This window comes from Uloborus diversus, chromosome 8 (genome assembly GCF_026930045.1).
Source record: "Uloborus diversus isolate 005 chromosome 8, Udiv.v.3.1, whole genome shotgun sequence".
In the NCBI taxonomy this organism is placed as follows: Eukaryota; Metazoa; Arthropoda; class Arachnida; order Araneae; family Uloboridae; genus Uloborus; species Uloborus diversus.
In genome coordinates, this window is record NC_072738.1 from 122,604,384 (window position 1) to 122,627,881 (window position 23,498).

Below are 23,498 nucleotides of genomic sequence, written 5' to 3' on the forward strand. Positions count from 1 at the left end.
AATAAATCATGTACTGATTTTATTTTGTACTTTTTAGTAATAACCAAGCTTTTTTAGATAGTCTTTAGATTTAAAAAAACATTTATATTTTATGGGATCTTTTAAATTCATGCTTTCGTGCCAACACTTATTTGAATTTACCAAGCACAATCAGAAGTTTTTCGACTTGCTCAAGTGATACATTCCTTTTACTATTTTTATAACTGAGATCGTGGTAAAAAATATATTATTTTCATATGAAAGTGATTACTTAGAAAATGGTAGACAACAGAACTGTTTGCTGACAGTTGCTATTAGTTAAATAAAGTAAAAAAATAAGCAAACTAGGAGACTGCGGTGTAGGTAGCTGTTACAGAAAGTTCGATAAACAATCAAGCCAGCTGGTTGCCACAATGAGTTATTTTCTTATTAGTAGTCCTTTATACACGTAATCAAATTGATAGTCAGTTTTTTGAAAATTGCAAGGAGAGTCAGAGAAAATTAAAGAAAAAAAGAAACCAGGAGTCGGAGTCTGCCTGTTTTCAAACGACTGCTTTACCCTAAAATCAGTCCGACTCCGACTCCATAGCCCTGCTTAGAAGCGTGAACTTTTTTACAATAACAAAATAATAAGTGCTGATTCAGTTCTGGTTTATATAAAAGGGGGAGGGGAGGAGAAGGAAAAAGAAAAGGTTGTTTGTTTCACCATTCGCAAAATAATTGAGTGAAAAAAGAAAACTTGCATAATGCATATCCAATTAGTCAAACTTCATTTTCTAAGGAAACTCGAGCATTGGGCTGCTTTTTTGCTTTTGGTTGCTAAATAAATGTTTTACAATGGAAAATAAAATTAAATCAACATGCTTTGTGCGGAAATCAGCAAGATATTTTTACTTGAGTATGTAAAAGGTTGGTTTTTGTGATTGTAAGTTTTGCTAAGGACAATTTTTTTGATAATTTTTTTTTAACTTATTTTTTTTAAATATGAATAATTGCCGATAAATTTAGTTTCTTAATAATTTGCGGCCTTAACATCATTTTTTTTAATGAGCTCAAATGCAATTTCCATGCAATAAATTATATAGAAAATTGGTGAAATAGGAATGAAGAAGTTCATGCAGTCATTTGTTTGTTTTTGAGAATATAAGTAACATAGCTTGACCACGGGCACGAAGATAAACTGGAAGCGGAAACAGACCACGTCATTTTGTAGGTAATAGGTAGATCAACAAAAACGAGCAAGCAGCAAAGACGCATATTCTAGCTGATCCAACCTGATCAGAAATGAAGTGATCCTTTCCCACTACCAGTTCATCCGCTATCTCCTATGGTCAAATTAAAACTTTACTTTCTAGGATTAGCATAGCTGCTAAACCTAGATGATGTTAAACTTTTGTAACTTATTATGTGTATTTATTATCAGTACTATTATCATTATTATTTCTCAACTTAAAAGGCAATACAGTAGTGCATCAATACAGAAGTTTTGGGGTACAAAACACTTTCTAGAAACCTTAGTTACCAACATAGCGTGAGTCCTGGTAATTTACATACATAACATATAACATGACAAAATAAAAGACCCATGTGATTTCTGGCCACGCTACTGATTGTTGCCAATGCTTTTTGGGAGTTAAGTCCCAGAGAATAGTGCCTCAGATTTTTTAAAACAGCTAGAAAATAAAAAGTCTAATATAACTTACTGTGTTTTCTCAGAAACTATAAGTTCCACAATTTTGGTGATCAATTCTTTCAGATGGTCAGGTTCCTGGAAAAATAAATACTTGAAAACAACACAAGTACACCAGAATATATATTTTTAAAAATCAACTTTGGGTAGGACGATTAAAAATTCTAACAGAGAAACTTTGTGTAGTAAGAGTTTTTTCTGTGGACATTTTGAATCAAGAAAAATTTTAAATCAATTATCATTCAATCTGGTTGTTCTGAGGCTCATTTTGCTTTGAACTTGGTTCTATAAGGGCACAAATAAAAGAACTATTCATTGTTCAATCATTATTTCCATTTTTCATACATTCACTTTGACTATCTAAAATATTAATCTCTTAACAGATAAAGTAGCGGTATTTTAATTTAAGACACATGTTATTTCATAAACAGTAAACTCATGATTTATCCTGGGCAGATTATCTGCGAGTCAATCAACAAAGAGGAACATTTATTTTTGCGGCAAAAAGCAAACACTAATGGCTGGTTTTCTTTTTCTCAAAAAAAAAAAAATTTCAATTTAAACTCGGTTATTTTTATTTTATTTATTAATTTGCTTATTTTTTTATTGCGTTATCATCATTGTGCATAAGACTTATTCTTGTTATTGATGAAAAGTTCTATTGTGCAAAAATACAAAACAATTTTACCGTACTGTACACATTTTCACTGTTTGCTGAAAGTATTATGCATAAATACAGCCAAATTTATGAAGAAGGAGTTTTTACCTTATTTGACCCTCATTTTAATTCTTTGCGGTTTATCTGCGCACATGTGCCATCCAATTCGGCAGATAACTGGGAGTTTACAGTACACACAAGAAATACATAAGATAAACAGCACAGTAAGTGTAGAGGATTTACAAATGTGAGTTGTAAGCTAAAACAAATTGTAACCTACAGAAGGAAATTAATTGTTTCCTATCAGCTAAATAAATTTCTACCTATAGCAGGGGTGCACTCCCCCCCCCCCTTCTCATAAAGACACCCTAAAGCAAGAGTCCATCAAAAGAGAGAAATACCCTGCGCCTAAAAATTTCAATGCCACAGCCTGCGACATGACCCCTCTAGGTGAGCATTGGGTTCCCCTGGCTATAGGCTGAAATAGATTGCTTCTGACCAGTAGGATAAAACATATCATTACATATGCTAGATTTCTTGAAAATGTAAAAAAAAAGTTGGTGAGATTGATATTATTTGGCCAGTTGTCACTGAGAAATTTCAGCATTTAAAATATTTGCCACCTTGAAAAGTTTGCCCGCATGGGCTATAAGCCTAGCTAGCCAAGTTACAAATCCCCCACCAAGTGCTAAATTTTTTCTCAAATTGAAGTTTCATTTAACTGTTATTCAAGTTGTTTTGATACTTCAGTAAAATATTTCAATAAAATCAACTAAATGAAGCCAAATGATATTTAACCTCTTCATATTAGAAGCTTCAAAAACAACATAAAAAGCCATTATTGGCTTTTACACATGACGTAATAGACTAGGGGCTCTTAAATTAGTGCCATATAGGAAGAGGCGATGGATACTTTTAAACGTTTATGATATTAATATATAGTGTTAAGACAAAACTAAGGGGGGGGGGGAAAGAAAATTCTTCTAGGTAACAGAATTTCATATTTCAAGCATATTAAATTGCGGCTCTCCTCTGATATGCCCCCCTCTTGGCGAGATTTTAATTTTTCGCTCGATACGAAAATCGCCAATAAGGCGATAACTTGGCAACCCTGGTTTTGCAACTTGAACGCTGGAAAGTAGTTTCTCGAAGTCTGTCTTTTTGCACGGGGGTAGGAGGTAGGTGCTCATATGTTCCGCTCTTAGGGAGATTTTAAGTTGAATACTCTAAAATAAAGTTTCAATTCAAACTTTATTTTAGAGTATTCTTTTTCTTGTTGTTTTTTAATGTTAATTTAGTTGAATTTTCTATTTTAATTATGAGTTCGGTTTGTGATGTTGTCCAAATGTATCAATTGAAATTTTTGAATGAATCTTCTTTTTCTTTTTCGTCAGGTCGTCCAACGTTTGGACGTACCGGAGTCCTAAATAGATTTTTTATATTTAAACTAATTGAAAATAAAGAGGTTTTTTTAGAATTTTTAAGGGAAATTGGTTTACTTAAGAATGAAATGTTATGTTCTAGATGTAATTCTGTTATGAAAATTAAAAAAACTAAAAAATGTTCAGATGGGTTAATTTTTTTTTGTAGAAAGGTTATTGGGGGTGTTGTTTGTGGAAAAGAAGCAACGATCAGGAGTGGGTCATGGTTTAGTTCTAGCAAGTTGAAAATAGAGGAGATTACGAATTTTTGGAAATAATTCGCGAAATTAATTGGGTGGAGTACAAAATACAAGTAAAATAAGGTTGTTGTTTTTTTGGAATTTTTTTTGTCAAAACAAACATAATTTAAATATTTTTGTAAAGTAATGATAATAAAAAATGGGATAATTTCCCTAAGAGCGGAACATATGTGCACTGCCTCACGTGAGGAAGTAAAAGAAAAGTAAAAAAGGTAAGTGAACATATTTTGAATTATTGTGTTTTTAGTGTGTTTCTGGTAGTTTGTATTTTGGTCTGGTTGGCATTTTTGTAGCACAAAAATGGTGTTAATTTCACATAAAATCTGTGACTTTATTGTATACTGAACGGAGGAGATCTATGACTTATATCCGACTGTGATGTATATTAAAAGTCGGAGGGATAACGGACCGAGCGGCAGCGAGGTCCTGGCGAGCCCGAGGTCTCATAGTACTTTCGTAATGAGACCGAGGCAGGGGTCTCATTACGAAAGTACTATGAGACCGAGGGCTCGTATCCCGGAGAAACAACGGAAAAAAATTAATGCATTAATTTCATTAAATAATTAATGACATAATTTGAATTTTTCCTGTTGGCGCTAAAAAAGCATCGCTAAGAACGATGTATGACATATGACGTCATACATAGTTTTCTTGGCGACGCTTTTTTGGCGCCAACAGGAAAAAGTCGCCAAGAGGGGGGTATATCAGATTTGTTCCTAAATTGCATAATATACTGTGCAGATCATTACATCATTTTGTGTGAACAGATTTTTTGTGTTAACGGCTTTCAAGCTAAAGGTACTTCAATATGTACTAGCGCAGACTCCAAGAGGCTTGAGAGGGCTCGCCACACCCCTTGGAGGTACAGTCCCTTCAATAATTTTTGCAAGTTGGCACCTCTATATATCTATACTACTATATAATGGATATAGACTAGAGAAAATTACTTCGTCAAAGGGAGCTGCAAATTGGAAATATTTAGGAACCCGAGTTGATACATGGAGAAAAAAAAGCAACATTAAATGAAATGATATTTGAGAGCACTTGTAATTTAAAGTTTATATACGTTGACTTCAGGTTCCCATAGATCAGTAGATTCTATACAATAAATGTGAATCACATAAGATTTCATTTCTAAAACAACTGAAAAGCTTGTAACATTTCAAATTGCATTAAGCATATTGGCATATATTGGTATAAGGCATAAGCATTCGGCATATTGAATGCACTTCAAATTGTTTGTAAAATGCATCGAATATAGGTTTTCTCATGAATAAAAACTATTGCTCTTTCCCCAGCTGATTGAAGCTATTTTGTGATAACGGATAAAACAATCAGTTCATAATTAAACTTAGTTCCATTTGGAGAAACTTCTCACAACTTTCACAGAAATATAAATGACAAAACCCAAATAAACACAAGCATACAAGATTTTGAGCAAAAAGCTTGGGATCCACAATGATTTAAATTTAGTTATTGTCACCAAATTTTGGGTAGTTATTTTATTCTAGCAATATCAGCAAAGCAGAAATACATAGTTCTTAGTCCTTAGCTGCAAAAAAATTGCCAAGAATCTCAGTCATCGAAATCTTACCCAGAATATCAACTTCAAAACAGAAAAGAAAAAAATCAATATTCACAATATTAGTACACGAATTTTCTACAATCAGCAGCAAAGTGGCAGCATAGGAAATCTAAATCATAATAAATTCAAATTCGCAAGTCAGAACAGCAAGATTGAATGATATGATAGATGATTTAAACAATTTCGATTCATCAATAAATACTTACAGCGCGGAAGGTATGACCACTCAATGCAGAATTTAAATATGATACTTTACTTCTTAACGGTACATTCGGTTGAAACAACGTGGCAAGCATTTCATTCATGTTACTGCTTTCGTCGTGTTCGCTTTAAAAAATTCTAAATAAATACACGAACACGATATTCTAACATTAAGAGACGCGCCGCAAAAATAAACCTTTGCAATTGTCGGTGGAACAGTTAGGCCTGACAGTTACAGTGATATTACATAAAGTTAGAAATATTTTCCCCAGGGAAGCTTTTACTCCCTGTTTTCCCCAAAGAATCAAAATAATTAAAAAACACAAAACTCAAAGGTCAAAATTTTCGTTTTTAAATACATTTTCAATCTGAAACGGGACCGAGAGTTATGGTATAGCTGGAGTCAAAACTTGATTGTCTGCCAGTACTTGCGGAGTCAGAGTTGGACTAAATTTTATAGCAAAGGAGTCGGAGTCGAAGGTTCTATTTCTGGAGTCGGAGTCGGTTCTTTTCCTTCCGAATCCGCAGCTCTACTTCACACTTCACGATCATATCCTTTTACTTTGGGCCTTCTATAGTCCTAGAGTATAGTATACTATTTGTTATAACCGGGATTTAACGTCTGGAGACGGTTTTCGCAAGAGGAGCAGCATCGTGAGGCCGGTCGACGCGACGGTGGTGATGGCAGAGGGTGCTGGTGGGAAAATAAAATGAGAGGAATTCAAAACAGTCAAATGAGAACAATAAGCAATCGTGATTGCTCAAAAAAAAAAATTATATTAATTTGAATTTTTGGCATCTTGAATTCAAATTATGTTTTTCGCAATCACGAGCGTGTGTGTGTATGAATGCGCGTGTGTGTTATTTGCGTAGGCGCATATGTGTGTGTGTTTGTGTAGGCACATGTGTGTGGGTGCGTGTGTGTGTTTGTATGCATGCATGTGTGTGCGTGTTGTGTATGCAGTGCTGTGTGTGTATGCGCGCGCCTGTGTGTAGGCGTTCGTGTGTGTGTGTGTATGTAGGCATATGTGTTTGTGTCTGTGTGGAGGCATGAGTGCGTGTATGTGTGTAGGCGTGTGTGTGTATGTGTGTAGGCGTGTGTGTGTATGTGTGTGTACGTAGGATATGGACGCAACCTGGAGACGGTTTTCGCAAGAGGAGTAGCATAGTGTGCATGAGGCCGGTCGACGCGGCGGTGGTATTGACAGAGGGTGCTGGTGGGAAAATAAAATGATAGGAATTCAAAACAATCAAGTGAGAACAATAAGCAATCGTGATTGCTCAAAAAAACATCCCGTGGAACATTCAAAAATCATCATCTGAAAAAAGAAGAAAATGTCGTGCATTTCACTCGCATAAGAACAAATCAAAAGTTTCTTTTCTTTCAAAACAAATCGCCAAAACAATGAATTACATTTACGGTTGCTTTAAAACAATAATCCTAGACTGAACTGCTCAGTGCCTAATGCGCTAAGCGACCACGCTACCGGAACCCAGCCCTTTTGCGAGTGAAGCGGTTGTTTTTTCTTTAGCAATAATAAATGTTTCACCAAACAAACAAAAAGGTATTAAATCACATTAACAGTAGCTTTCAAATCTTTATATATCGAGAAATTCTTTAAATGACAACACACAGTTCTTGAGAAAAATACAGGAGATTTATTTACAACTATGTACAAGAAATATCGTTAACTGCTAAATTAACCATTGCAATTAGGCAAACATCAATTAACACCGTAAACTCATCGATGGCACACGTATTTACATCCAAATACGCAAAAACACAGCGCAAAGGCCAATACACACAGAGCTAAGTACATGCTCTCAGCGCAACGGCTAAGTCGAGACTGACTTTGATGACGCCGTCACGGCTATTTATAAACCTCGAAAGAGAGCTCTCAAATATCCCATAAATCCTACACCGTTTCTACCACTTTCTCACATTTTCTTTTTATTCCATTCACAAATCTTATGATTCAGAAATGGGAGGACCGTTTACTTCAGTCGAATTTAAGGGATTGTATATACATTACACGAAACTATTTACAGATTACGTTACTAAGATAATTTTAGATGAAAAATAATGGAATAAACGCCAAATTTAGACAGATTACAACAAATTAATCATTAAAATAATTACCATTTGCAGAATTTATTACAATATTAAGAACTGCGTTGCCCCGCTTTGTCCGGTCAACCTTGAGAAAAAGAATTGTGTCAAGTGACATATATTCAACAATCAGGCTTAAGTAAAAGAAAAAAAAAACAAAATGCAAAATTACCCTTTCAAACAATGACAACAGATATTAAAATATTTTCAAGAAATTAAAATGCGAAAGATGGATTTTAAAAGCGTAACCATGGAAACATGAAATAAAAACGGTTTAAGAAATTAAATGCAAAATAAGGAAAGAAGCAATGGATTAAAAAAGCGCAGCCGTGGAAACGCGAAATAAAAGTGTTGACAACCTGAATCAAATGACATTTTCCGAACTTGATTTTAAAACGCTTGTAACTTTTTTTGCTTTGAAGATAGAAGTTAAGTTTTGCGACCATAAGTCAAGAGAGATCTAGAGTAAAAAATGCCGCTTTTTCCAATGGCGTCAAAAAGAAAACTGTAGGACAGTTCCTTCACATTTTATTGATAGATTTACTGAAGAAAGTAGTGCCGTGCCTAAATTTCAGCTAAGCCTAAAAAAGTTCGAGCTAAAAACGAAAATTACTCCCGCCGTAATTAAGTTGGAGCATTGAAACAAATTGTTTAGAACGCGGGAAATTCTACCCTTTTTAACGATATGTCATATTAATAAGTGCAAGTAATTTTTCACTCCCATATTCGGGAATTCATGTGAAATTTGGGCCTGAATTGCAATAAAAAAAGAACTATTTTTCGTATTTTTTCGAATTATAGCCTATGTCACTCAGTAAGAAAGCACCTTTCATATAGTGAAGGAATTTTTCAAATAGATGCAGTGGTTCCGGAGATCACCTCGAACACATAAACACACAAAAATCCGCCCTCTTTCTTTATACGAGTAATATTAGTATAGATAAGTTTTATTAAAGAATTCATGAACTATTTCAAATTAGTTCTTGATTTGTTCTTAAAACCATGTTGAGATAATATATTGATACTAGCAAACATGGGTCAGTAATAGTATCGAGAAACAATTTGTACTTTCCTTTATTTAGTTTTTGCTGTTTATACGTTTCAATTGATTGCGCTAAACATCAATGCAAATTTTCAAGACAATATATAAGTTCAAAATAATTTCTTGGCAAGTTTTAAGCCAAATAGCGCGACAGGACAACACACCGATACTGGTGACAATGACAACAAATTACCATTTGTTATGCAAACAAAAAAAAAAGTTTTTGGCAAAATTTTGTACAGTTAAGAGAAAAATGAAAAAAAAAAAAAAAAAAAAATTGAATTTTGACATTTTGAATTCAAATTATGTTTTTCGCAATCACGAGTGTGTGTATGTAGACGTGTGTGTTTGTGTGTGGGGGTATGTGTTTGTGTGTACGGGCTATGTGTATGTGTGTGTAGGCATGTGTGTTTGTGTCTTTGGGGGGGGGGGGGGTATGTGTAATCTGTGTGTAGGCATATGTGTTTTTGTGTCTGTGTGCAGGCATGAATGTGTGGGTAGTTGTATGTATGTGTGTGTGTATGTTTTTGTGTGTGTATGTGTGGATGTCTGTAAGTGTGCGTGTGCATATGTGTTTGTGTATGTGTGTGTAGTTGTATGTGTGTGTAGGTGTATGTGTGTGTAGGTGTATGTGTTTGTGTGTATATGTGTTTGTGTATGTGTGTGTAGGTGTATGTGTGTGTATGTGTTTGTGTGTATATGTGTGTGTGTGTGTAGTTGTGTATGTATGCGCGTGTGTGTAGGACATGGATGCAACCTGGAGACGGCTTTCGCTAGAGGTGCAGCATCGTGAGGAGCTCGTCGACGGTGATGGTGAGGAGGGTGGCGGTGGGAAAAATCAAAGGAATGTCAAAAACAGTCAGAGGTGAGAACAATAAGCAATCGTGATTGCTCAAAAAAAAATGAAGTATTACTGCTATTAATAGTTGGAATAAATTTTTCATAGGAAAAATGCATTTAAAGTTACGCTTGAAATTAACTTTCACAAAGAGAAAGTGAGTGATCAGTTAAATGGAAAAATAAAAACATGGTGCACAAAAGCGCAAGAAAATGCGATTCATCTCGCCATCTAAAAATGACATATCATTTTGCAATCTTCCCGCTAATTTTGTTTAATACTATTCTATTAGTTCGTGCGTTTAAAGCCGTCAATAATTAGTTCTATATCATGGAAAAAGAAATGTGCATTTAAAATATAAATAGATATTTGATAAGTTAAATTGAAAATTCTTAAATTGAAACTATTTATTATTTTCAGCCAATACCGAGAATACCGGTATTTTACCATTTTATCTCAACAAATTGCAAAATTGCTCGAAATACCGGTATTCTGTGTACCGGAATTGCAATCACTACTCACTGCTTGATGTTATATAGCCTATAGCCTCCCTCAATATATAGACTATTCAACACAAAAAGAATTTTTGAATTCCAACTAGAAGTTCCGGAGATTAGCGCGTTCAAGCAAACTCTTCAGCTTTATTCGTTTAGATTACATAGCGTATCCCTTAATATCATGGTTTTTCTAAGAAGCTACCATATGATTTCTTTCATTTTGCATTTGCTGAAAAAGAAACCTATTATTTCGCAAATAGCTTCCTGGATAAAAAAGACTCTTTTTGGCACTCCCACACATTTTTTAAAAAATGCGAAATTATTAATTCTATCACAGACGAATTAATGGACAAATCGCGATATTACGTTATTTTGAATTCGAAACCAGCATGTTAAATGTATTCTGCCACTCTGGGCCTCTGACTCCAGTATTACTCCTTTAGCAATCAAAAACGCTTTTATTCAAAATATGCTCTATGTGTTTTGTGTTCTTTTTAATAAACTAAAATTGCTGTAGAGAAGTTATTAAAAAATAGTTAAATGCATTCATTCTTTTGGGGACAGGGGGGGGGGCTGGGCCCCTTTTAAAAGCGTCGCAATTGCGTCATGGTAAACTGTTTCTTCTAGTGTATTGCCAGTGTTCCTTCTCTTTGTGTTGAAAATCTTTCCTGTGTTTGTCAGGAGGCAAAGGCGCTTATTACGCAGTCCTCCATCTTCATAGAGATGATGATTTGTTTTTGTTATATTTTGTGTTGCAATCTTTGAAACTGAAACATCTGAAATTTCAGACAGCAATGCACCTTAAATATTCACACTTCTCAAATGAAAACCACAAATAGTCGTTGAAAGGAATTTGACCTCAGGTCGATGCGCTTTCCCGCCTATGCGCCCGTAAACCTGTCGGAGCGCTTTCGTACCTGTCTGTGCGCTCTCAAACCAGGCAGTGCGCCTCTTTTTTTTTTTTTTTTGAGCAATCACGATTGCTTATTGTTCTCATTTGACTGTTTTGAGGTCCTTTGATTTTATTTCCCACCGCCACCCTCTGCAGCATCACCGTCGACCGGGTCCTCACGATGCTGCTCCTACAGCGAAAGCCGTCTCCAGGTTGCATCCATGTCCTATGCACGCACGCATACATACACAACTACACACGCACACACACAAACACACACACACACATACACCTACACACATACACCTACACACATACACACACGCATACATACAGACACCTACACATACACACACACATTCATACATACAACTACCCACACACTTATGCCAGCACACAGATACAAACACACATGTCTACACACACATACACAACCCCCCCCCCACATACACCCATTCATACACACAACTACCCACACACTTATGCCAGCACACAGACACAAACACACATGCCTACACACATACACATATCCCTACACACAACACACATACCCCCACACACAAACACACACGCCTACATACACACGCTCGTGATTGCGAAAAACATAATTTGAATTCAAGATGTCAAAATTCAAATTCTTTTTTTTTTTTTTTTTTTGCGCTTCGAACCTATGCGACTTCAGGAAGGGGAAGGGGAGTTGCACCTTGTTTTTTTTTTTACACCCACTAACGTGTGCAACTTCGTTTTTTTTTCTCTCCCAACCTGTGCGACTTCGGGTTTTGTTTTGTGCCCTCAAACCAATGCGCCTTCACTTCTTTTTTATTTTTTTTAATTTTTTATTTATTTTTATTTATTTATTTATATATATTTTTCTTTCTTTTTTTTTCTTGCGCTCAACGCGCTTTTTGGGAGTCAAGGTTGGCGCCCTCTTGGAGGTTCCAGTCTGTCCCTGCTCAGGAGCCCATTTGCCCTGACACAATATTTTGGCTGTCTTGGTAATACAATATGCCCTGACACAGGCCCGTGACTTAGCTGTGTCAGGGGGGGGGGAGGACAGTTGCCTCCTGACTTTGAGAAATCAATGATGGCGCAGACTTAGGCATTGATAACTTAAGGGGAATTAAAAGAGAGAGATAGTCATTCCTCAGCATGACATCCCTGAAATGGTAGTCTGTATATTAACGGGCCTGTTTACTAGTACTATCTCGTGTTTGTTCGAGCTCCTCAGTACCTGCGGATATATAGATGACTAGTGGTACCTGCACGGCTTTGCCCGTAGTAGAAAATTAAAAGGTCATTTGGTTCGCTTGTATATTTACAAATAATGGATGATGAATTTCTCGCCAATTTGCTATGTTCATTTATTCGCCCATGCTACGGTTTCACGTTATGATAATTTGGTAATTTACTCATTCACGTTGTGATAATTTGCTCGGTAAATTTTTCTTAAAATTGGAATAGAAAAAGAACAAGGTTGAAATTTCGAAAAATCGCTTCGAGGTGCAGACTAGTAATGGGCATAATCGAGATCTTTTGATAATCGAGGTCTCGGGAATCGAATACTTCTGATAATTGAGTGATTGATAATCGAGATCTTTTGAAATCGAGAACTTGAGCGATTGATTAATCGAGATCTTCCGAATCGAGTACTCGAGCGATTGACTTCTCGAGATCTTTGCAATCGAGTACTCGAGCGATTGACTTCTCGAGATCTTTTGAATTGAGACCACGAGATGCTTTAAATCGAGGTCTCGAGACGTTTGAATCGAGTACTCCAGTAAAGTAGTTCATTTTCTAAGCTTTTCCAGAATTGAGTTGATTGCTACAGGGTTGCCCACTAAAAGTAGACTTGTCAGATTTCTGAAATGTTCAACCGGGACACCCGAATGTCTCTCCCCCCCCCCTTTCTTCCCTAATATTCAAAAGGGTACACACCTGTGGCTGATTTTTGGAGTGTTTTGTGGAGAAATTAATTCTTAATGCTTTGAATGAATGGTTACTAGCTATGAAATTATGAACAGGGGTAATAAAAAAGTGACATAAGCAGCGAAAATTTGAACACTTCACTTCTCAGATGAAAATTATTTACAATTTATTTCAGTGAGAAAAAATACTTGAATGAAGAATAAAAGATTGAATAATATTAACACATACCTTTCATTTTTATGATACCTTTTTATAAAATCTTTTTTGGTTTTAATTTTGTTGTAAAAATCCTTACAAGCTAATTCGGTACAGGCCCGCGCCAAGCCGGATCGGCGCCGTCGTGCAAATGTCTTATGAGCACCTTTATGCAGTAACGTTTTTAAACTGTAACAGTTTTTAAACTGTGGAACACAGTGTACGTTTTTACTTCATCTCTCGAAGTTATTTCGGCAATCGAAACTGACTTTTGAAATCTGACTTTTTTTATGTTGGAAACCTTGCAAGGAGCTGCTGTTAAAAAGATGGCCAGTTTCAGTTAATCAAAGAATTTTACCCTAACAATTTAAAAAAATAAACTTTTTTGATTGAAATATTTATTTTTTATTTTAGTCTAATAAGTACTTGAAAAAAATGGGAAACGGCTATTATATGCAGCTTATATTTCTAATATTTGGTATACTGTCCAGAAAGGAAAGTTGTCCTTTATGGGCTTTGAATTGATTAAGTTTGTTTCTGAAGAAAATTTCAAAATGTAGAAAATTGTGAAAATCCCACTTCACCGAAATAGTGGGTTGTTTCAAGTATGCCTGCCCGAAAAAAAAACCGGGCGGGTTTTTTCGGGCTTGGCCCGATTTGACGAATTCCGCCTTTGATATGCTGATGCGAAAAAGAAAATATTTTATTTGTCAAAGTTAACACCGTTCTAAATATCTCTCTGATCTCTAATTGGTAAATTATTATATTCAATGTTTTATGCCAGTCAAAACATGACAACAGAGAGCTAAATAGATTTCTAAATTGAAGTAGAGGGTATTCCCCCTTAAAATCTGAAACTGAAATCATTTTCAGTAAAATAAAAATTTCTAAAATACAGAACCGTTACAAAAGGCGCTGAATTTAATATCTAAAACAAATGCAGTCTCTCCAAAGCTTTTTTTTTTTAATTTAATGCGCAAATAGTTAAAGAAATAAAAAGTCGAGGGGGGGGGGAATCGAGTAATTATGTTCAAATCGTTACTTTTCGGAACGAAAAAATTAACTGAAATTATTGTATAGAATACATAAATATAACGCACATTAAAATATTGTGAAAATGTGCTTACCTTATTTTTTATGTATGATAACACGAAGCAGTGGAATTACCACGAATTAAAAATCACAAAAAGAATATAATTGCACAAGTTATAGTGTACAAGATATTCACCGCAAGATCCAAAATGGGGAGTAGCAAATTTCCTGCGCCTCGTATGCTCAACCTTGTGTACTATAGACATACCGAAATATCATTCATGATTCCACATTAAAGTTAAAAGTGCTAATGTATACATTGATTAAAGTCACTTGTTTTCAGTGTTGATGCTATGCAACACATGCTATTCAAAAGATTACGCTTTTGAATAGCATGTTCAGCCAAAACAAGTTAATAGTTTTACCCTTTAGATTCTCAGCGACACGGATTAATTATTTCAATAAGCATTATAATTCACCGCCGCCATTAGAATTCTTCAATCATCAAATTTATCTTCTTCTGTAACGTGAAGTAAACCGGCCGGGACACCGGGATTTTGTCTGAAAACCGGGACTGTCCCAGTCAAACCGGGATGTATGGCAAGCCTAACTAAATAAAGGGGGGGGGAGGGGCATAGTGCGATATTGGCCGGTGTTTTCAGTGTTTTTTATCATTTTCGGGAGGAGTGAGGGCATGGCGCAGACTGTGCCACTAAAATTTTTAGGACCTTTTTCTTTAAGAGGTTTTTCTAAGATCATTTTCGGGAGGAGGTCCATGGCTTAGCCTGCGAAACCGAAATTTTTAGATGTGGTTTTTCGAGATGTCTTTTTAAAAATCTCATTTCGGGAGGGGGGAGGAGAGCTCTTTCTAGATGGATGCTTCGTGCGCCATCACCCTGCGAAAAGGGGGGTTTGGAAGTTGAATTCCCGAATTGTTTTGGCAGGGGTGCGCTAGAGATAGGAATATTTTGTGTTATTCGGCATAATATGCAACTCGTACGATACTCTTTAAACCCTTCCTCCTCTCTTGTAAAGTCCGAAATAACGGACCTGAGTGTCATGACGCATACGATACGTAGCCATTGAAACTTCAATTTATGGTTGTCATGGGGGAGGGGCTTGATTCCCCCCCCCCAATTACTTGAAAAATTTTAGTTTTTATTTAAGTGGGTCTAGTTTTCGTTATTTTCCCTAAAATGAACAGTATACCCTTTGCCCCCCCCCTACCCTCCGGAAAAGTTCGAAAGCAAGTCTGTTTAAGGGGGTCGATTTGATAGATTTTAGTCTTCATTTAGGGGTCGCAATCCTTGGGGGATGCAGATTTGACGAGATTCCCTGTTAGCTTGTCAGAAACTAGGGGCTCGGCATTTGGGAGACCTCTGGATCGTAGTAGTAGGGAGAGGGGGGCACATGGGAACAAAAACGACATTTTTCTATATTTTTCATCATTGATTTGAGATAAAAAAGAAAAAGGTGATAAATATGATAAATCAAACATTTGCTAATATTTTCATGCAGTTATCCCCCTTCTACAAAAGTAAATTCCAACCTAAAAATTAATTCTAAAATATGTTACATTTTGTTCACATCTGCCCCGGTGGGGGGGGGGGCAGTTGTAAACACACCTGGGGCACAAGTGAACAGATACATAAATGGTATAAAATGCACCTAAGCATATCTATAAGTACTCTTGATTACACATTAATAAACACAATGAAAATATAAATATTGAGTGCATAATAAATTAACTTGATTCAACGAACATTATAGCCTTCAAGTTTTACAGAAAAAGAAACTGAAGAAGCAGCTCGATATGTGCTACCTAAAATTGTTGGTGGGGGTAATTTTAGCAGAATATCATCAGTGTTTACCATCGATGTATCATCTGTTTTTGGAAATACAAAGGTTTCTTTCTTCTGCTTCCTCATGAATTTAACATTTGCTTCATCACTCTCCATTTTCTCGATACGGATAACATAGTGAATTTTTGTCTTTTTTGTAGTGAATTCTATGAGGACAAAGTCATTCACAGCTAAATTTTCTGGTGCAAGGTTGACTTCAGCATAAATTTCTTGATGGCTACTCTCTTCAAAGCTAATGTCGGACTCGGAGTCACTGACTACAACCTTTGACTGCTCCTTTTTCAACAGTTCAGCAAGTTCTAACTTTCTTTTCTTTGCAACTCTTTCACATTTTATCTTCATTTTCTCTGCCTTTTCTTCCATAGCTTTGACAACAATGTCTTTTTCGGGGGTGTCTGTCAAAATTCTTGATTTTCTTTTTTGACGCTGCTTACTTTTCCCTAGAGTGGAATCGTTAAATTCTATTCTAGGCAATGGTCTCACACATTCCGGGGTAGGACTTGAATGTGCATTGCAGCTGGTGGAGGCATCCTCAGGATTAACTGGCATTAAGCTTGTTATTTGAATTGGGATGAAATCAGCGTCAGTAAAAGCAAGCCGAGATAACGGCCAAATTCCTGGTTCATAAAAACACGATTTAATATTTTTGGATGTAAAGGCTGCTGTGAAAGCTGGTGAAGAACACTGACCAATTTCATATTTAGTTATTCTTTTTCCTGGGTGTAATGTCAACCAGTCATTGAAAGAAGTTTTCAGTGCAGATTTAAAGGGGTCATAAACACCTACATCCAAAGGCTGTAAGCGATGTGAACAATGAGGGGGGGGGGGAATGTAAGGAGTACTATTCCATTCTCACGACAAAATAATATTACATCCAAACTGATATGACTTTCATGATTATCAAGTAGAAGCAAAACTGGATTTGCTGCAGTACAGCGGGAGTACTTTTGGAAGTGTTTTACAACTTCTAGGAAGATATCTGCTGTCATCCATCCAGTTTTGGATACTAACCCTAAGCTTTCTGATGGTGCTCCATTTAAGAAAATATCTTTGTATCTTTTTCTTGGGAATACAAAAACAGGAGGTACAGTGTTTCCCATTGCATTAACTATACCACAAAATGATACAAGTTCACCTCTCTTGCCTGAAACGTTTTGTCCAACTTGTTTCTCTCCACAAACCGCGATCACTTTTGGAGCCTCCAACACAGTCGCGATACAGCTGATACTAACTTCAATTATTGAAAATTTTAATTATTCAATGTTTCTTAATTAGCCTAATCAAACAAAAAAATTAAACAATTTTTGAAATTGAAATAACTAATAAAAAAAAAAAAAACAGTATGGGGCACATGTAAACAGTTCACACCTGCCCCTACATAGTGTGTTCACATGTGCCCCATATAACAACTTAAGCCTAATCTGATAAAAAGCAATATTTCTTTCAAATTTAAAAAAAATAGAGTACAAAAACTTACTTTATAAATCCCACTTCAAAATGAATAAAGTTCAAATCACAATAAAGATAGTGTTGAATGTGTTTTTACTCTGAGAACTGGAACATGAAAGTTTATTGGCACCTTCCAAAACAAAAGTTATTATAATAACTAAAAAACAAAATGGTTGAGATCTTTGAAATTTCAGGCAGCATACAGTACTACTGCTGTCATCTACATGAATTTTTTTCTGATTTTTTCCCTCATGTTATCTGGGTAAAATATGGTTTGTTCACATGTGCCCCATGTTTACATGTGCCCCCCTCTCCCCTACAAACTTTTATAGTGTTAAGGGTTCCGGTGCAGCTTCAACTTTCTTGAAAGGACGACACAGTTCTTGAGAAAAACACAGGAAATTTATTTACACTATGTACAGGAAAGATCGTCAACAACTGCTAAATTAATCATCAGCAATCAAGCAAATATCACCCAACACCGTAAACTCAACGGTAACACACGTATTTACTTCCAAATACGAAAAACAACACAGCGAAATGCCTCGCAATAAACAGAGCTAATACACTCTCAGTACAAATTCTCAATTGAGACTGACTTTTTATCATGCGTAATGGCTTTTTATACACATCGAAAGAGAACTCTCAAATATTCCACAAGATTCCCGAAAAGCGTAGACCGTTATTTTATTTCCATTCACAAATTTTATCATTCAAAAATAGGGGACCGTATACTTCAGCCGAATGTACGGGGGCTGTATATTCATTGCAAGAAACTATTTACAGGTTACGTTACTACACTAATTTTAGATGAAAGATAATTTAATAAACTCCAAATTTAGACAAATTAATCACAAAAATAATTACTATCTACAGAATTTGTAACATTGCCCCCTTCCCAAGGACTGCACGTCCCGGGCAGTACAATCCCCAGAAAGGGTGCCAAACTTCTATCACAAGTTTACAAATATACACATTAATTAATAACTAACAGATACAGAAAACACAATAATAACAAGAAATATTACTAAACATTTAAAGCAAAAATTATCTACAACTTTTATGTTATCAACCATGATTGTTTACGTAATACGCATGAACTATGGCCATAGTATCGGGCTAACCGATCATAATGTACAACCCTAGGTTTTGAATTAGGTGATTTTTGGTTCCTCACTACGACGTCATTCCATCGAGAAGGAATAGATGGAAAGAGCGCAACCCTACTATCTCGATACGGCAACCATACCATGTGACCTGGGGAGCAATTTCTAGTTGACCCTAACCGCTGAAGAAGTTTTCATTAGCTGAAGCCATGAATGATAAAAACATTTAACTATAGAAATGAAAAATTAGATTTATAGCAATGGTGCAGTATTGTAGCATTATAAACTGTGAAGAAAAAGCCACACCAGGAAATCCAGTAACTTTTCTTAGGTATGTACAAATGTTTTTTATTTCTAAATAAAGAAAAAAATAACATATATATGCGTTCAACGAGTACATTTCCCACAGTTGCCTATAATTTTTAAATTTTTGTACTGATTTTACCTATAAATGTAATAAAACATTGCATATCATGAGTGCAAATAACATTTTAGTTCCATAAAAACACTTTTTACTTAACTAGTAATTATTTTAACGGCTCTAGAGTAATTTGTGTACGTTTGCTTTGTTGGCGAGTAGCTTCTCGCCAAGCTCCTGTAAACGGCAGATGCGTTTAGAACAAGTTTTAGATTTAAAAATAATTATTTGTTACTTTTATGCTTTAATTTAAATACTATAGTGAGCCTGCGTATGAAATAATTTCAAAACATTGATTACAAGACACAATAATCCATAAATTTTCAGTCAATTCGAGAACTCTTTAAACATATTTGTACATGACCGTCAATACAAGGAATAAACATCAAAATACATGAAAAATGCAGTTACATCATATTTTAAAATCCGGGAAGAAGTGGGGAAGGGGAGTTTGAATGACAGGCCTGTATTTGTATCCGTAATTTATTTAAAACAGGGAAAAGGTTCGCAGCGTTGCCTTTGCTAGTAACAATAATCAGTAACGATACCTTTTAGAACTGATCCTACAACATTGCTCAAAACTCTGTTAATCTTCTAATAACAGTCATAGAGAAAGTTTCAATACTATTTTTCAAAAAGCACACACATGCGCTCAATTTAACTACACCGATGCACAACATAAAAACTTATCACAATAATTCAGGCTGAAAACTTTCGCTTACTCACAACACACTTGGTCGATCTAATATTCTCAGAAAAAATAACAACTCTTAATTGTTTCCAAAATATAATAAAAATGAATTTACGCAGACGATAAATTAAAAAAAAAAGGGCGGTTGAATTATTCTACTTCGTTTTCTTCTTACTTGGCTTGGCTTTAATCTTCTGTTTTAATAATATTGTTTTTCGAAAGCAGACGATATTTTTTCAAAAAACATATTCATTTGAATTGAACAGAGATGGGCAGACCATAGACTAATAATAAGAGTAGACCAAGCTATGGCAACCCTTTTGCTGCTCATAAACCAAACCATGTGACTGGTGGATATCCTAGCAACAGCGGGCTTTGATCATAGCAGACGATCAACAATAAATAAAATAAATTGAATGGATGGAACACGAAAGAATGATCTTTTATGGAGTCCGATTTGTAAATTTGTTATTCTAAGTTGTAAATATTTTGTTAATATAGTGAGTTTTTCGCTTAGATCGTATTGTGCATTTTCTTTAATCAATTTCAATAACTCTCTAAGCAATTAAAGATGCAAGCGCCCAAAAAAAAATCGGCAAACGGTAAGATTTTTACCTAAAATTTCAATTTAAGATACCGATTAGTACATTTTTGCGTTAACGCAAAACGTTTACGCCATTACGTTCACGCCAACGCTGACGTAGCAGCTCCAAATGAAATAAAAGTTACTGAAAACTGTGATCAAAAACTAATGCCAAAATAATGCATAACTAAAAGGAAAACAGTTCAATCTCTGCATCTGGAAAAAAAATTATAATGAAAATACATTACGTCTTAAAATGCATATCGAGTGCCAAACTATAGATAATGTTGCCATCTAGCAACCATGATGCCAAAGTGTTCGCCAAGCCTTCCACCAGTCACATGATGTATCCATGAACCAATTTTTTCATCAGCAAGTCTGGGAAAGCTCGGTCTACTCTTATTATTCGGAACTCCAGCGCTCGAATACGCCACCTTGCGGTGATTTACAAAACTGCAAATGAAACTAAAACATTGCCACGTTGCGTTCCACATGTGTCTGTTGACGTAAACACAGGCAGTTTGTTCTGAGTATTTATTAACGCAATCGATGTGTCTTAGTTTGCTTTCAGCTACAGAAATTGATTCGTCCCTTAGTAGTATTCTCGAACTTCTCAAAATAATGTTAGTTTTCCTTATTTCCTTCTAAAATATGAGTTGATTGAAAATGGTGAAAGCGAAAACTGGATTAACAAACTTGGATAACGTTATACAAGGTAAAAAATTTTATTGTTTTGAATGAATTTGTAAGAATATGAGATTTTTTTAATCTTAAATTAATTTAACTAACCATCTTTTACAGCAGCATTTAGTTGGAATGGACGGTATGCAAAATATTTTCTTGAATATATTATCGTAGAACAAAATGAAAAATGTTTCACCGAGAAAGAATTTACTTTATTCCTTTTATTCTCAGTTGAAAGGTTTCGCCAAATTTGTTTAGGGTTATAGTTTTAGTATTGTGCGAGCAAAGTAGCCTTGGCGAGATTTCGCGTTTTTAGTTAAACCATTTTTAATTTTTATCATGAGTGGAATAAAATGGTAGTAAGATTACAGAATTCGATAAGTAAAAAGAAATAATGGTCAATCAACTGAAAAGAAAACTACCACCATATATCCGTAAGAATTCTGTAGATGATTTGCATAACTTGACATAATTAAATCGTAACTCAGAAATTAGAAAAATCGAAACAGAAAAATTTTAAATTAACCGATTCGGGAATTCGAGAGAAATAACTCAGCAACAAATGCAAAACAATAAGCGCTAGCCAAGCAAGGCAAAGAAGTATCATCTTCTTTCGATAATAATTTGTAATGTCATATTGAATTTTCTAGCATTAATTGTTGTTCTTGTCAGGCCACAATTATTATTTAGTTTTATCAAGAATTGATAAATATCGAATTCAACATCGTGGAAATAGCTGCTTAGAACTACGAACTACGTAGTTTGCATTAATCTTTGACGTTTAGTAATGCTTCTTGAATTCTCATTTCTTTCTACGTGGGCCAGAATATCCACAAGACTTTGAAAATTAATTTAAAAAGAATAAAGCGAAAAAATCATACGTACGAACAAAAATCACAACACTTTTAGCATTTTCTTCGTTACCATGTGCGTTTGTTTTAGTTTTTAAGTCCGCCATTAGACAGTGACTTCAGTGCCCCCTATAGTTCGTTGGAGTTGCGAATTAGTCTATGGGGCAGACTTTACCATAAAAAGAGATACTTTTAATTTTCACGAATTGTCTCGATCTACCAGAAATGTGTGCAAAAATTATACATAAATTAATAATGTTAATAACTGACGAATAATTATTTACGTAGATAGTTAAAACAGGAAGAAAGACCTTCATTCTAAAAACCTTCTGGTAAACAATGTTTAAGAGTTGAAATTCAAAATAATAATATCAACAAATCAAATAAATATTTACATTATGTGCTGAAACAATTCAAAATCTAATTCATCCGAGATTTGCACTATATGTTATCTGTTACTTTGGTAAGCTTGGTGTATACTGATTGCTAGTCTTGCGAGTTCGGAATCAGAATCTTAGGCTCTAAAATTCCCGGAGTCGGGGTCTGCCTTTTTTCTCCCGACTTTGCAACCCTAAAGTGTTGCAGGGTTGCAGAGTCGGAGTTGAAGTAAAAGGGTCGAAGCGGAGTTCGAAGGTTTTGAAACTCCGAGTCAAAATCGGAGTCTGACTGCTTTTGGGGTAAAAAAGTCGGAGTAGGAGTCAAAAGCTCTAAAATTCCCTGTGAGTTGGAGTCGGTCCTTTTTCTTCCGACTCCGCAACCCAAATTTCTTGCAGTGCTGCGGAGTCGGACTGCTTTTGAAACTCCAAAATCTGACTCGGACTGCTTTTGGGGTAAAGGAGTCGGAGTCGGAAGCTCTAAAATTCCCTGAGTCGGTGTCGGCTAGTTTCTTCCGACTTCACAGCCCTACTTTGTGGCAGGGCTGCAGAGTCGGAGTCGGACTGATTTTTAAGTAAAATAGTCGGAGGCGGACCGTGTACTTCAGCCGAATGTACGGGGGCTGTATATTCATTACAAGAAACTATTTACAGGTTACGTTACTACAATAATTTTAGATGAAAGATAATTTAATAAACGCTAAATTTAGACAAATTAATCACAAAAATAATAACTATCTACAGAATTTGTAACAATAGGTTTATAGGTAGCGGCTAGAAAACTGGTAATGGGTCCGCCTTGACTCTTTGGTGGCCCTCAGGGGATGCTCCGTAGTGATTGGAGTGGTGCGCTATTATCCCACCCCCCTCTTCCAAACGGGTTGATTTCTCAGTTATCACGTGATTATTTCGAATGGTTTCGGGCTCTCAAACACGAAGTAAATAAGTAGGGGAATCGTTGCTCTGCGAAAAAGGACTAATTTATTCTTGTTTATTGCTTTGCTTTTTTTTTTGTGATGTTCTTGTTGAGAGTAGTAGTGGAATTATATTTATCCGAGTAATACATGAGGAGGGAGGATAAAATGTTTCTTGCTGTGTTTTCCAGAGGATTGGGATTCTCGGCTCATTGAAACATTGAAAGTGTACAAGTCTGG

General features: G+C 35.5%; 1 protein-coding gene across 1 annotated transcript in view; it reads right to left on the reverse strand.

Annotated features, from left to right (window-relative positions):
* Window positions 1-5,946, reverse strand: part of LOC129228572 (uncharacterized) — a 32,038-nt gene extending 26,092 nt beyond the window's left edge. The window contains exons 1-2 of the mRNA XM_054863255.1: window positions 5,800-5,946; window positions 1,683-1,747 (exon numbers count right to left, since the gene is read on the reverse strand). Of these exons, the coding sequence (XP_054719230.1) occupies window positions 1,683-1,747; window positions 5,800-5,898 (164 nt within the window). The 5' untranslated portion in view covers window positions 5,899-5,946. The remainder of the gene's footprint in view (window positions 1-1,682; window positions 1,748-5,799) is intronic.
* Window positions 5,947-23,498: the final 17,552 nt, after the last annotated feature.